Source organism: Palaemon carinicauda, chromosome 41 (genome assembly GCF_036898095.1).
Source record: "Palaemon carinicauda isolate YSFRI2023 chromosome 41, ASM3689809v2, whole genome shotgun sequence".
In the NCBI taxonomy this organism is placed as follows: domain Eukaryota; kingdom Metazoa; phylum Arthropoda; class Malacostraca; order Decapoda; family Palaemonidae; genus Palaemon; species Palaemon carinicauda.
The window spans coordinates 5,667,131-5,682,813 of NC_090765.1; the positions used below are offsets into that span (position 1 = coordinate 5,667,131).

At 41.9% G+C, this 15,683-nt stretch overlaps 1 protein-coding gene across 3 annotated transcripts in view; it reads right to left on the minus strand.

Moving 5' to 3' along the window:
- Positions 1-15,683, minus strand: part of Fpps (Farnesyl pyrophosphate synthase) — a 152,145-nt gene that overhangs the window by 93,535 nt on the left and 42,927 nt on the right. For all 3 annotated transcript variants that reach the window (XM_068364162.1, XM_068364163.1, XM_068364161.1), the window contains exon 6: positions 13,322-13,486. In XM_068364162.1, the coding sequence (XP_068220263.1) occupies positions 13,322-13,486 (165 nt within the window). The remainder of the gene's footprint in view (positions 1-13,321; positions 13,487-15,683) is intronic.

A 15,683-nucleotide genomic window follows, 5' to 3' on the forward strand; every position in this document is an offset into this window, starting at 1 on the left:
TGCCAGTAGTTCTTGAGCCTGGCTCCCACTGCTGTCTGGAGAGGTAGGCAGTCAGATTCTGCCTTTAGAGGACTTGGAACCCTTCTTCGTTTTGCCACGATGACTGTCGGCACGGGTACCTCCTCTGCTGGAGGTTCTGCCACGAAAGGGCGGGATGAACCTAGACGCTGGTGTGTCCATCCTAGGTCTAGGCACGGAAGGTAAAGCTTTGACCTTACGTGCGGAAGACGCCACCAGGTCATGGGTATCCTTCTGGATCAACGAGGCAGCAATCCCCTTGATCAGTTCTTCCGGAAAGAGACACTTGGAAAGCGTAGCAAACATCAACTCCGACTTCTGGCATGGAGTGATCCCCGCAGACAAGAAGGAGCAAAGATGATCTCTCTTCTTAAGCACTCCAGACACGTACGAAGCCGCAAGTTCACCAGACCCATCCCGAATGGCTTTGTCCATGCTAGACATGATAAGCATGGCAGAGTCCTTATCCGAAGGGGAAGTCTTTCTGCTTAACGCTCCCAAACACCAGTCGAGGAAGTTGAAGATCTCAAAAGCACGAAAAACTCCCTTCAACAGATGATCCATGTCAGAAAAGGACCAGCAAATCTTAGATCGTCTCATAGCCAGCCTGCGGGGAGAGTCAACCAGACTTGAGAAGTCGCCCTGGGCAGAGGCAGGAACTCCCAAGCCGGGTTCCTCTCCCGTGGCATACCAGACGCTAGATTTGGAAGCAAGCTTGGTAGGCGGAAAGATGAAAGCAGTCTTTCCCAGTTGCTTCTTGGACTGCAACCACTCTCCCATTACCCTCAAAGCTCTCTTGGATGAGCGTGCGAGAACGAGTTTCGTGAAGGCAGGAGCTGCTGACTGCATGCCTAAAGCGAACTCGGAGGGAGGAGAGCGCGGGGTTGCAGACACAAACTGTTCCGGATACAAATCCCTGAACAGGGCAAGGACTTTCCTAAAGTCTAAGGAGGGAGGCGTAGACTTGGGTTCTTCTAAGTCGGAGTGCGGATCGTCCAAATGCGCAGCTACGTCGTCATCAGATACTCCATCATCCGAATGCTGAGGAGGAAGTGGCAAAGGTGGAGCAGAGAGCTGAACGGCTGAATCCGGCAGCACGGGTGCATGCGTAGCTGCACCGGATCCAACATCATGCCGCTGCTGGTCAGTCTGCGAGCTGGCAACAACAAAAGCGGAGTGCTGGTGCGTGGGAGGGACTGCCGTGGGTTGCGGAGCATGCCGCATTGCGTCAAAACACGGCAGCTTGACAGCACCTTCCCACTGCTGATGCGGTAGCTCACGCATGTCAACGGAGGGTGCAGCATGAACATGCGTCTGGCAGGGTCGACTGCGCATCGGTGGTGGAGCTCTCACAGGTGGAGTGTGGGAGCAGGCAGCCGCAGTATCTGCTGAGCGCACAACCGTGGCAGGTTGTAGGTTAACAGGTGCAGTGTCAACCTTCTCAGCACGATACTCCTGCATGAAGGAAGCAAGCTGAGACTGCATAGTCTGCAGCATGGACCACTTAGGGTCTACCGTGGTTGGTGCGGCAACAGACGGAGTGGTTGCCCGCTGCGGAACCACTCTACCTCTCTTGGGAGGTGTGCAGTCTTCGGAAGACTGCGGTGAGTCCGAACTGACCCAGTGGCTACACCTGGGCCGTTGGACTCGCTCGGAAGGGACCTTACGCTTGAGAGGTCGTGAGACCTTGGTCCAACGTTTCTTCCTAGAAACTTCTTCCTACAGACGAGGAATGAGTGGGCTCACTCGTCTGTTTGTGGATGGGACGATCTCTGACAGATACGTCCGCAACCACTGAGGGTACATCCGTACGCTGATCAAGGCCTGTCGAACCCTTTGGTCCTTCGACATTGCTTCTCCCCTGGGCTTGGGAGCTTGCAAGAGGTCCCGGACTGGGAGGACGACTGGCACGAACAGATGTACCCTCATGCGCAACACTGACACTTTGCACTTCACTTGCACTCACTACCCTTCCCACTGCACTTTTCGCTTTCAACTCTTTGACATCGGCCAAAAGTTGATTCCGGTCATTAGCTAATGACTCCACTCTGTCACCAAGAGCCTGAATGGCACGCATCATGTCCGCCATGGAGGGTTGAGCACTAGTAGCAGGGTCGGGAGTCACCACTACAGGGGAAGGAGTAGGTTGAGGGGCATGGGGAGAGGAAAAATCAAACGAGCGAGAAGAACTCCTCCTGATCCTATCCTTCTCTAGCCTACGTGCATTCTTTAGGAATTCGTTAAAATCGAATTCCGAAAGCCCAGCGCATTCCTCACATCGATCTTCCAATTGACAGGATTTACCCCTACAATTGGAACAAACGGTGTGAGGATCTATGGAGGCCTTCGGAAGACGCCTAGAACAAGCCCTAACGCTACACTGCCTGTACTTAGGGACTTGAGAATGGTCAGACATCTTGAATTCTTGAATTAGCCAAGGGGGAAATCCAAAATCTAGCAAAGTTCATTAACAATTAATCCAAATCTAATCAAAAAGCTTGATAAGCTAATGATAATAGTTCCTGAATAGCGAAAGCTAAAATCTAGAGCGAATACATCACCAAAATCGTGAAAAACAACTCCAGAAACAACAGCGTATCCAAGTAGGTCTTGCCGGTGGCACGACAGAGGAAAAATTGAGTTCTTGATGACAAGAAGTACCCGAGTACCTGCTCGACAGATGGCGCTGTTGATGTACACCCCCACCTGTATAGCGATCGCTGGCGTATCCCGACCTTAGATTTTTCTGTCGGGCAACAGAGTTGACAGCTACATGATCATCGGGTAAGATTAATATTGAAAAACAGTATTTCGTTCCAGTTCCTTACAACAATGTGCTCCCCTTCTCAGCCACTGTCTTTTTTCTTAGTTTTTGAATCTTGCTAATAAGTCATTTAACATAATTTTTTCCTCCCACACTATGTCTGGTTGTCAGTATAAAAAATTATAATATTCCCTTTCACCTTATGTTCTTATATTTTTACTTATAGTCAGCAAGCTAAAGGCAAGAGAAGCAAAGGGGGAAGTCAGGTTCTAGCTGGGTCCCCTTGTCCAGTATAAATCAAGGGGTGGTGCCCAGTGCTCCTTTCTCTTGACCTGTTAGCTAAATTTTTGGGTATTCCACTGTTGTATATTTTTTGTGTAGTGAACGTTGGGTTGTGATCAGCATTCGGACACTAGGCAGTTCAAGTGCTACCTCTGGCCACAGTCCGCAAACCATTACATTGCGCAGCCTTAAGTTACAATCATCTTGAAATAAAGTTAAACAGAAATTTCTTCAAGTTTAAGCCACTTTGTATTTAATCACTGGAACGAGTAAAGGTTTGACGGGAAAGAACAACAGCAGATCCGTTCTCCACAGAGTTATAATATAAAGTGATGTCATGTTACTGGTGCGGGTGTGAGCGGGGTGGCCGGTCTAACTCCCACTACCCTCCCAGCTTACTGGCAGAGTTATACCTCGCTAAAATTCTTTTGCCTAGTTTTCAGCTTTCACCGAAATAATATTCACTGTAAAGAGTGAAATGGTTAGTATAAAGTGCCAGAACAAAAGAAATATAGATGTTTTCCTAGCTAAATATACAAAAATTTGAATTTCCAAATTCCACGCAGAGGTCATGTGGACTTTGTTCCATTAAAACCATGTGATTTGGGATAAATTCAAATCTATACTAATTTTTTTGCTTCAAAATAATTTTTTTTCATATAAAACCATTTGAAAGATAATTATATCCTCTTGCCAGACAGAGTTTGGTAGAAGCCCGGGATTGGATTAATTTATTTAGATGGGTGTTGTCCCAAATTAGTACAAGAAGTTTATGGGCAAGTGCATTTAATTGCCAATTTTTCCCAGAAACATAGAGGTAAAAATGCAATGTTTATCATGTTTTGAATAAGATAGGATATATCATCAAAACTGTTGACACGTGACTATAAAATTATAAACTTTAAATGCTAGGCAACAAGGTGTGTTCGATCAATGAAGAAATATGCTTTTGGAAGGGGTTGTTGGAACATAATCCAGTTGTTACGTGAGGAGAACATGTATATCACCAGAATCCCTATCCTTAAACAATAAAGCATAAATAGGAGCTCCTTGACCACTCAAACATAACAGTGTACACATTACAGATCCAAGAAGCTGCAATCTTTACAGTAAACCTCAACAATTGTGAGAAGATCAAAGAGCTTCTTATATGGCCCTGAACAAATGCACTAAGCACAAAATGTTGCAATTACAAAATAAAGAGAAATACCTTTATATAAAAAATAAAATTAGGAAATAACTACTTAGCCTAAATAGGTTTTTATACCTAGATTGGTAAGATATTCAATTCTCATAACAAACCAAAATGGAACATTCTTTGTCCTGGTTAAATGTACAGGTAACAGCTAAAAAATAAATAATGCAATAAATTATAATGTTAGAGAGAAATAAAGTGAAGAGAATGCAAGGCTTAACTTGTTCAACGTTAGTCCGGTGGCTGGCTTAGGAAGGGAAATTATGATGGGGAGAGTAATTCTTCTATTCATCATTTCATTTATTCTTCTTAAGTCATGAACCACAAGATTCTGACCCTATAGCTTGAGATTCAGTGGTAAAATTAATTAAAACAGCATTATTTAGCAGATCATCAATATCAAAAAATAATTGTGGCCTCATTAGTTTATTAAATCAAGGTGCTAAGTGTATTTTTCTAGCCAGATCCATGTTCAGGTCACTTATGTATACTGTACTGTATACTGTAATGAATATTAGAGAGCCCTGCACTCAACCTTACAGTATATCATTTATGACTTTTTTTGTCAGCATACAGTACTTTTGCTATTAATTTTCATAACTGATATATTGTTGCTATACTTTCACTCTACATTATAAACATACAATGAAATGACAAATTTGGAAGTAATTTGTATTTTTCCTAATCATACAAAACTGAAGCTTTTTCTTATGGAGATATAATTTGGCAACTTTTAGCGAGCTGTAACTACCCACAGCTAGTTAGCTGGGGGGAGGAAAGGGGTGGGGCCGACCACCCGGCTAACACATGCACAAGTCACTTTGCAATTGCAGGTAGGGCTTCAGGGGATCGGTGATGGCAGGCCAGTATGTGTAAAGAGCTTCAGGTTTGTGTGGTTAGGAAAAAATACAAATTATTTACAAATTTATCACTTGTTCTGGCACCTAAAACAAACCTTTCAGCTCTTTATTACTAAGACTCACGTTTCAGTGGTGGAAGTCCATTACCAACTAGCTAGTAACTGACCCCAGGAACAACTCTGCTTTGCACGAGCTGTGGAGAGCGCATCCTGTTACCTCGCTAACTTTCAAAATCGTGAGACCTAACGGCCAGAGCAATTTGTCCTAATGTGTAAGAATTAAGCTTTTGTGATGCTACCAGGTAAGTATCACCTTGGAGTTAAGCTCCACACTTACACTAGACATTGCCCAACTCCTACTTCACCAGGAGGTTGGGGACATAATGAATACAAATTACATGTATCAGGTTACTCAAGGGACAATGATACCCCGCCGCAGTCATAGGAGGTCAGCTTGCAGAGTTCTTTGGATGCTAAAACCCCAAGAGAGGGAAGAATGAGGACAAAGAGGACAGTTACTCGCACATTCATTCTACGGCTGTTGCATCTGCCCTCAACTGACTGCCACTTGTCCTACAAGGGAGCTAAAAATTTCTTGACCATGTCGCAAAAATGCACATGGAAATAATGGTAAAGAACAGTACAATGACCCGCTGAATTGGACTGTGCCACCCAACTGCATCTTATCGAACCACCATAGGACCTATCGAGAAGGTATCTAGGTTCCTGTGTGCTATGTCTTGCAAGTAGCGGGCCATTATTTGATGTTCCACATGTCCACTTGTAAAACCTGTGTTACAGAGAAGTTCTTTATAATGCCAGGGGTGTGCTAAAATCCCTCTCCATGAGCTCTAGGTCTACGATTGAGAGGAGTCAATTCCATAAGTAGGGCTCGTTCTATTACCTGCCCGATTCAGGAAGAAATTGAATTTATTCTCCTCTTGACTCTCCCTGTGTTGATGAGGAGTTTATTGACCTATGAATGAGATTGATGGTCTGTTCAAGAAAATCCTCAGCACCTTTACAGGGCAACATAAAAATTGATCTGGGTCATCAGTTACAGAATGGAGACTCAATACAGAAGGAACCAATTCTAGGATCCATTACAACTGGAATCTGAGTCTTGGCAACAGATTCAAAGAAAAGGTTGAGTGTCACTAGACCTCAGCCAATGATGTGGGTATATTTAGAGTGACTATGTCCTTAGCTGGCACTCATTGTGGAGGTCAAGAAAAGAAGGAAAAAACCGTGTTAAGAGTCAGGTCTTGATCTGAGGGATGCCTAAAGGTATGATGCACTCCTTTACAAGAGAGTGGTTCAAGAATTACGTGCCGAGTTGGCAGTCCAACTTCTGATTGGGGGCACAAAAGTTCGACATTGTATGACAAGAAACACTTCTATAGCTGCAAGGTTGACTATGTTCAAAAGGGTAACCAACACCCAAAGTTCAATAGTATTGTGTCATGGTTGAGACCGAACTGGGTCTTTCCTCCCTGAGGTAGCAAACTTTGCTGTCCCAGGAAGACATATATCAAGCGAGGAGAAGCCTCAGCAACAACCTTAATCTTAGTGGAAAATCCCCTTGCCTGATGGAAGGTGAATGACGACCTAAAGGGGCTACCCAGCTACCCTTTTCGTAATTACTTGCAAAACGCTTCTCTGAGAGGGGAGATGTTGAATACCCTCCCAGAGAGAAGTCATAGGGGCTTGAGTGATCGTGGGAAATCCATGACTGAGGTTGTATGGACAACTCATGAAAGGCGAAACCATTCTCAATATCTCTGCAAGCAGGAATAGAGGTTCTAGGTGCTACTGTGCTTACTGCTACCGCGGAACTATGAGAATCCTCCTACTGTGCTTACTACTACTGCAGAACTATGATCCTCCTCGACCAATCTGTCAATGCCCTTCTAGAACAGGTCTCCCTCTAATAAAAGGTGCCTAGTCACCCCATACTGATTAATAGTACTCTAGCACTTCTGGACATGAAAAGTCTTGGATTGAAATCTTGTCTGCAACTCACGCCAGGGTCATGACTTAGATGGCTAACTGAAGGATAGACAGGTCCATCAAAGCCCACCATCAGAGTCTATCTAGTCGGGATCACTGCTAGGAAAGCTTCCTTGCCTGCACGGAACTGGATTACAGAGGCCAAATGAGTTTTCTCAGGCCCAACTCCATCTTCTAACGGCTAGACAGACAGGAGTCATTGCACCTGCCTTTGGTGTTCCCAGGAGGTAACCCATCCAAGTACCGACCAGAACCAACGTTGCTTGATTTCATTAATTGGTTGAGAAGCAGTGCTCTCAACATGGAATGGTCATTGACTCCAAGGAATGTTTTTGTGTGTTCTATGCCGTCTCAAGAATACCCTTGTCTGGCTATTCTACTACCATCCAGCTTCTATGAGACACGACAGTGTAACAAAACGGAGTTACTGGAGGAGATAAAGAGCCAGCAACACTGTATTCCAATCCAGGGAAACTCGTGTGACACTACCTATAGGTGTCATGACATGTGAGCTCCCCTTTCTTTCGATGCATCCCCTAAGAGCATTGAACGTTGGGAAGGAGAGACGAAGTCAATTCCCCTGAGGAGGTTGGTAATCTGTACCTTCCAAATGGGGCTTCTCTTTCCCCCTGATCCTATCGGACTCACAAGACCGTAGAATCATTGCTAACACAGAAAGGATCAGCTACCACTAGAGTAGACTAAAGCTATGACTTTTGCCAAGGGCCAAAGAACTTGAAAGTTCAGTTGCCCCAGCATACGCAGCCATTGATGCGCCCATAAGAAGTCTAGCTTGAGGAAGAGACATACCACTTCTGAGTCTTTATCCCTGACTGGGGATTGTCACTTTAGTGTCACAACCCATTCTACCAATCCCTGCTGTTTCGCCCCCGGGTGTAGTGCGGTGGAGAACACGCTAGCGAGGTAGCGCTACCCTGTGGCACTAGTGAAGTCCATATTTGGCGAGTAGGTGGAGCATGCTACCTTGGTAGCACGCACCTGTGACAGCACGTATAGGACAGGTAGATTCTACCTGTTCCTGCTGTCTCGCCGAGGTACTGCTCACCTGTGGATTGCACGAGGTGTAACCTCCTGCATGCAGCTGAGTTAGCTGTCTCCATGCATCGCGCTACGGAGCAAGCTACCGAAGTAACCCTCACCTGTCAAGCGTGAAATCCAAGTTTGGTGAGTAAGGTGAGCATGCTGCCTGTATGTGTCATTGCATTTACTGTTTGTGTAAAAACTCCATAACTAAATCACTTTTCTATGCTAATATGTCGAGCTACTAGCGAATCAACTGTGGTTTGGAACGCATTATTCACTTCTATATCATTTATAATGGGAAATAATGATTCAATAATTGAACAAATAGGTATTCAACCATCTTTTTTGAAAGAATTATGGTCGAAGACCGAGGTATTACTGTAGTTGGTGCTTACCAGCTTGTCTTGTGGGTGGGAGAAACCTCCCTGTAGGCGAATAAAGGAATAACCTCGAAGGGTAAAGTCTCACAAAAAAGGGTATGACAGGGTGAGGCGGAGTTCGCATATCATTGAGCCCTCTAATTCATAGGGAGAATTCTGGGATAAAACCCCGAAGGATTATGTTTCCGATAACTGGTTCTCTTCTGAACAATGGTGGGATGTGGCAGCCACAGGCAGTTGGAAAGCAATTCTATCTGCAGCAAAAATCCGGAAGGACTATATCTACTAGACTCATTGTGCCTTGAGGACACAATGGTGGCATGCAGTGGCTACAACCGGTCATCAGGCATCCACATTTGCAGCAATAACCTAAGAGTTTTGTCTTACGGGACTCCTTTAGAGTCCCAGGTTTCTACCTCCTTGATGAGGTCTGATGGTCTTGTGGGCAAAAGTGCATAAGCAACCGAAGCAGCTCATGTCCATCCCATACTATGGGGGTGTTAGCAAGCACCTGTAGTTGCGCAGAGATCATCAGAGAGGGAAACTTGTCTACACACCTAGATAACGATTAGCGTCGGGTAGGTTCTCTCTCATGATAACAACGAATAACCTTGCATGTAAGGGCTATTTATCTATACATGCAAAGAGCACAAAACACTTGCCAGGTTCCCAGAGGAGGTTAGCGAATTAGGTCTTGCGCATTCGTTGTTTAGCAAGGTAAACGCTAGTGATGCAAATGCGGTTGAACGATGGCGAGCGCTAGCAATGCAAACGCTAGCAAACGTGGGGAGTGCTGGCGAGAGTTGGTGAAATGATCATTAACTCGCTTCTGTAAGATGGGTACATGTAAGGTAGTGAGCACCTGTTGGTGCACGCACACCACGAGTACAATGGCGTGCAATGGTTGCTCCCAGACCTTCACCAGCAAGAGCAGCTCACCAACCCACCTCGCTTGCAACCCGTGGATGGGTGCACAATGCTGCGCATGACTTCTCTGCGAGACAAGAGTCTGAAGCTTTGCCTGCTTGCTATTAATACAATAGCCAGCACCCTGGGCTGCTTGCAGACCTTTGTCAAGCAGAGCAGCTCGCCCACCCACCTTGCTAGCGCTCAGCAGATGGGTGTGCAACACTGTTCACAACTTCTCTGCAAGACTAGGGTTTTGCAAACATGCACTGAAGCAAAGAACTTCTGCTCATCATAACCTCCACACGAAGTTGGCCCTGTGAAGGTATTGGTTCGCAAGGAGACGAATAAGACTGCTGAACTTGTAGAACAGTAGGTTCTACCTTGTGAAAGGTAGAAACCCTGAGGTGCAGGTCCCAAAGGATCTGGCCTCACAAAACCTCATGTGCTTTGTTATGCTTGAGAGACGTGATGTGGATAATAACCCCAAAGTGTTATAGCCTACATACAAGACTCATAGATGGAAGAGGTGGAGACTGCAAACGAACGAAAGACATCGCCATCTACGGCAATGATCCCAAAGAGAAAATTGATCATGAGACTTTTTGTGCTCTGGGGCACGATGAGAGAGGGGGTGACTGCAAGAGGTCAGCAGGCACCACCTTCTGCGGCAATGCCCCGAAAGGGAAATTGCTAAAGAGACTAGTGTGGAAGCCTGGGTGGGGGTAGTCACCAGACACCTGTGGGAGGGGAAGGAGCCCTCCCAACAAACAGGAAGGCTGCACTAATCCTGCGGTTAGCAAAGGGGCAACCTTCTCATGAACAGGATGGTTGCCCAACACCAGTAGGCAAACCTCCTAGCAGCGCCCTGTTTCCTGTCAACTTTCAAGTTGAAGGTCATCATCGAGCGCTACCTGGAAAACGTAGTCAAAGTTAGTTTCAGAGTTCACCATGAAGAGATCACCCCGACTGGAAAACCCCAAGGGGAACCAATCTACAACTGTTCTCATTCCTTCGCTGGAGCTGCAGGAAAGATGACAAGCAGAAGCTGCAGCTATGAGCACGAGAACTATTGGTGCATTACTACTGTACCTTCATTGTCTCGGAGGGAAGTGGTCAACCCCTGTCGATGTCATGAGTGCTACTGCTGCGACTCTAACTTTAGTACTCTTGAAAGTCATACCTTAAATGGGGAGATCCCAAAGGAAGCAGGAGAACGAGAGACTTCCCCATTAGAGGGCACTGCTGCTTCGCTGAAAGTGACAAAGTACGCACCTAAGGGAAGTCCAGTCAATTGATCGTCGTTCTACTCGTTCGTCCTCCAACAGAGGCTGAACAAGCAGAAATGACATCAAGTCAATGGGTAGTTTATCAAAGTTAACAGAAGAGAGAGACACATCTGCTTTCTACCGAGCCATATAATATGTGGCTTCTTATCGCTAGTGTGCCTGTGAGCAGGGTGGTTGGCCCTAAACCCCACAAAACTCCCGCTAACTAGCATTGGGTAGTTAAACCTTGCTGAAAGTCTTTTGGCTGGCTTCAGCTATTGCCAAAATATATCTCCATAGTAAAGAGCTGAAATGTTTGTATTTGGTGCCAGAACAAAGACGTTTTAAAGGTTTATTGAAGATGATCATTATGAAATCTATTATAAAATCAATGCCAGCTTATACTCTTGCAGTGCCTGAAATCTATCTATCTCCTTCCTCTGGGTGGTAGACAGAATTGGACAGCATAATCAAGATGGATCATTAAGGATAAGGACTCATTCCCTTTATTTTTCCATGTGCTACATTTCATAATGAAGTTTATTTCCTTAATCTTCATGTACAAAAAGATCTAGTTAGAAGTGTACTGTTGAATTGTAAAAGGATAATACAGTACAGTTTTCATCTTTTTCCTCAGGTGTTAATCAAAATTTAATATCTTTCAATACTTTCTGAGCTTACTTTTCAATTTCTAGACAATGCTTAGAAAGTATAAGACACCAGTAACAGTGCCTATTAGATTTTTTTGTGTGAAAACCTTTATATCATTACCAATTGAGTTATATTAAGAATTCTTGCTTTTATAACCTATGTGCATGAATTTGCATTCAAGCAAGTTTTATAGTACCTTCCATTTTGTGACCATTCACATACTTTTCAAGATTTGCTTGTAACTCTTTTAATTGCTGTATCATTAACAGCATTAATACCAGTTTCCGTGTAATGAGCAAACTGGCTTATTGCAAATTTTTAGGATAATGAAAATCAAAGGACCAAGTATTGAACCCAACATCACAACACTTGTAACACTTTGACTAATGAATGTCCTTGGTAGTTTTCTGATACTTAGCCAGTTTTCTAGGCAATCTCCTACTTCACCCATAATACCTAGACTCCTTACTTATACCAGTTACCTTTCATGTTGAACTTTGTAGTGAAAATGCTGTTAATGAACAATATCTTTATGAATTAGTTTATTAAGTTCAGGATCTACTATAATGGAAAATTTATATCAGACGATAATTTTAGGTTAGCACTTGAAACTAAACAATGCTGTAGACTATGGCAATTCCATAAGGTAAAGGGGAAGAGGATATTATATGAGGGGAGGTTGAGAACAGGCTAGACTATTTGACTTTGGTGGCAAAGTAGAAATCGGCCATAAGGGGGTGAACAGGCTGATGTTTGGAGTGAGAGTGATAAGCTCAAATCTTAACTTGCATACATGGTTAATGTGGAAGTATTTTTTTTCATGCATTCAAATGAATCCAATTACATAATTTATAATACATTTTGGTAGTGTATGTAGCTTCCCTAGTGAGCAAGCCAGGCATTCATCCTTGTACTTAGCTAAACCTAATCAATAGTTTCAACCATGTAAAGAAACAAGCAAACATGCCCAAATCCAAAATACCAAATAATATTCAAATCATATACTATCTATCATTAAAATTACTAAACATTACTCGGCTGAGTCCTTGGTTAGGCTGGAGGAACGTAGAGAGTAGAGGTCCCCTTTTTGTTTTGTTTCTTGTTGTTGTCGGCTACCCCCCAAAATTGGGGGAAGTGCCTTTGGTATATGTATGTATGTACCAATGCCATTTCAACAGTCTTCAAGGTTTGCCATCTTTTATTATACTTTCACCATACACACTTACTTTTGAAAATAATCAGGGTTGGCTTAAATACCTGAATCTTTAAACCATGCCATTTAATAGGTTAAGGAAGGGAGTGAAAAGGTCAAAGTTCAGAGAGAAATTAGTGGGATTAAATCTTGAATTGCATACAGTTTATGGGGAAGTTTTCTTCTTCATGCACTCAAACAAATCCAATTAAATAATTTTCCAAACATTTTGTTAGTGTAAGTAACCAACTTACTGAGTGTGTGAACTACTCCACCTTGTTTTTAGTTAAAACTAATCAATCAATCTTAACCAAAACATGTCCAGAATTGAGCAAATATGCCCAGATCCAAAATACAAAGTAATATTGAATTATTGTCAAACAATATCAAGAAGTTATTAATTTTTTCCTTTTTTAATATAGAGTATGTAATGTAATCTGTAAAAAACAACATAATAGCTACAAAACAATGGTTCTCACCAACAATAATTTTTCCCATATACTGTACTGTACAACATAAGCTGTAAAAAACGAACCAAATGGTGATTTTTTTTTAAATTATCATGTGCAATAACACACTTAGTCTTAATTCTAAGCAGACTAACATAATGCTAATACTGTATATGAATAAACAAAAAAACATGCTTTTTTGAAGACAGATTATGTCATTAAACTTGAAATACAAGAAAGTTATATACTTACAACAATCCTAAAATTCAAAATAACAAAAAAAAAGGACAACAATATACTTACCATATACATAGATAAAGCAATTGGCAGGTAAAAGGAATAATAGGCAGTCTTGTACTTGACAATTGCATTGTACTGATGCATGGTAAATTTACTAAGAAGTGGCCTCTTTCCTGGTGGACAAGATAGGAGATCTAAAGTTTGTCCTAGCGCAGTTCTCATTGTCATCTGGAAAAACAAACTTGAATTTAATTTCTTAATAACCTATAATGATAACTTTGGAAAAATAGAATTTTTAGATAAAAATAAAATACAGTTCCTCAACCCCCTAATGCTGGAATCACACTAGTCATTTCTTGTTCTAAGTTTTCACCATCCTTGAGCCGATGCTTGAGAGTGAAAGTGTTGAAGCATCACACTACAATCCTGCAGTTCGAGGAAAAAGTGTAAACAAAACAAATCAGCTGACATCATCATCGCACCCAGAAATTTTCGACTGTTGCAGTAATATGTATTCTCGGAATATTACATGCACTGAAGAATTCTACAACTACCACTAGAAGAACAAAGCAGATTTTCATTATCTCTTGAGGCTTGTTGGAGCCAAGATTGCCAAGCAAGAGCACATCCTATTTGTAACAACCATCCTGTTTGCTTACATCAGAAGTCATACTCGCGGTTTTTGCTCGCTGCTTCCTGTCCAATCACGAAACCCATATCTCGAGCAACAAGCTTTCCCATTTTCGGCAGCAACAGCTCGCTGCTGGCGACAAAAAGCCTAGTGTGATTCCAGCTTAATATGACAAATTTGGAAGTAATTTGCATTTTTACTAACATACAAACCTATAGCTATTTATTAGGGATTATACTTTCGGCAAAGCTGAAACTAGCCATAAGACTTCTTAGCGAGGTATAAAGTACCCTACCATTGGGGGGGGGGGGTAGGCGGGGTAGCCAGGGTAGATGGCCACCCCACTCACACCTGTGTTGTCTTGTCATTTTTCATTGATGGCAGGGCAATTTGTATAAATAGCTATAGAATTGTATGTTAGGAAAAATACAAATTACCTCCTAATTTGTCATTTGTTCTGACACTACTACAAATCTTACGTTATATACATATACATAAGGGTTCCCAATTAGGCGCGAATTAAGTCGATCCAGAGCCTCACATAAATAGAAAATCACATATTTCCTAACACATACCAAGAATAATTCCATTAGGGTCAAGGGAAAGGGCAACTTACCCATTCAAAAGTTTTTATTATCCATTTTCAATACTTTCTATGGTCTATACTGTATTTTTCTAATATCAAATTATTCTTATGCATAATACAATAAAAAGGTTTAAACGTTTTACTAACTTATAAAGTTTAAAATGACGCCCAGGATGGGTGTAAATACCGTATATTTCCGCATTTAAGACGACCTAAAATTAGGATAAATTTGAATGAATTTAAGTCGAATCTGCTGTACGAGACGACTGGTGAATTACAAAACCATCAGTGTAATAGGCTAGCTTTTGCTGTATCATTTCAAATACAAAATTAACTAAATATCATTTGTTTACGTTTCATCACTGATCATAATAAACAAACGAATGTATTTACACATCCAAGAGTAGAGTAATGTTATTACAAATATTTTACTTACCGTATCCATGAAACTTTCTACACACACCGTAAAACACAAAATTTTGTTTGAGTTTAGTCAACAATAAGAAATTACCGCTAATGACAGCATGATACTATACGATAATTCTACAGTAAACTGTTACGCAGAACAATAATTGTACATTCCATTTTCAAAATATCTTTACTACCGGTAACTTCAGTTATAAATCAGTTTAATTTCGTACCAACTTGTCTTCATATCAATTACACAATCACCAGCATAAACAAAGACAGTACTGGGCTAATTTTAAATTAAAAGTTATAAAACAATTGTGTTGTCGGCATTACGTTTGGTGACAGATGATGGTGTGAGATTTGAGATAGTGAGGATAATTTGAATCATGATGGATTTTTAATGATAAATAAATAGTAGCTAAACTAAATGTTATTACCAATGTCATTAACACTGTCATAAAAATTACTCAAAGGTTAAAGAAAGAGAAAGTTAAAGGTTGCTAAGAACATAACCACAATTCAATGTTTACATTTTCTCAGCTTGACCTGCATAGAAGAGAGTTGAATTCATTGTTGACATGGAATTTTTCCTCACATAAGCTTTTATTTTTTAAAATGAATGGCACATGAATCCCAAGTAGTTTCAATTAAGTAAATACAAACATTTTAACAGCTTCAGGTTATATTTGGAATTCTCAAATCAAATTCAAAGTTGCTTCTGTGTATCTATTTAACAGTACCGAATCATTGTCAATTTACCAAATCAATAATCCAACAATTACTTTTCCTTAGTAAAT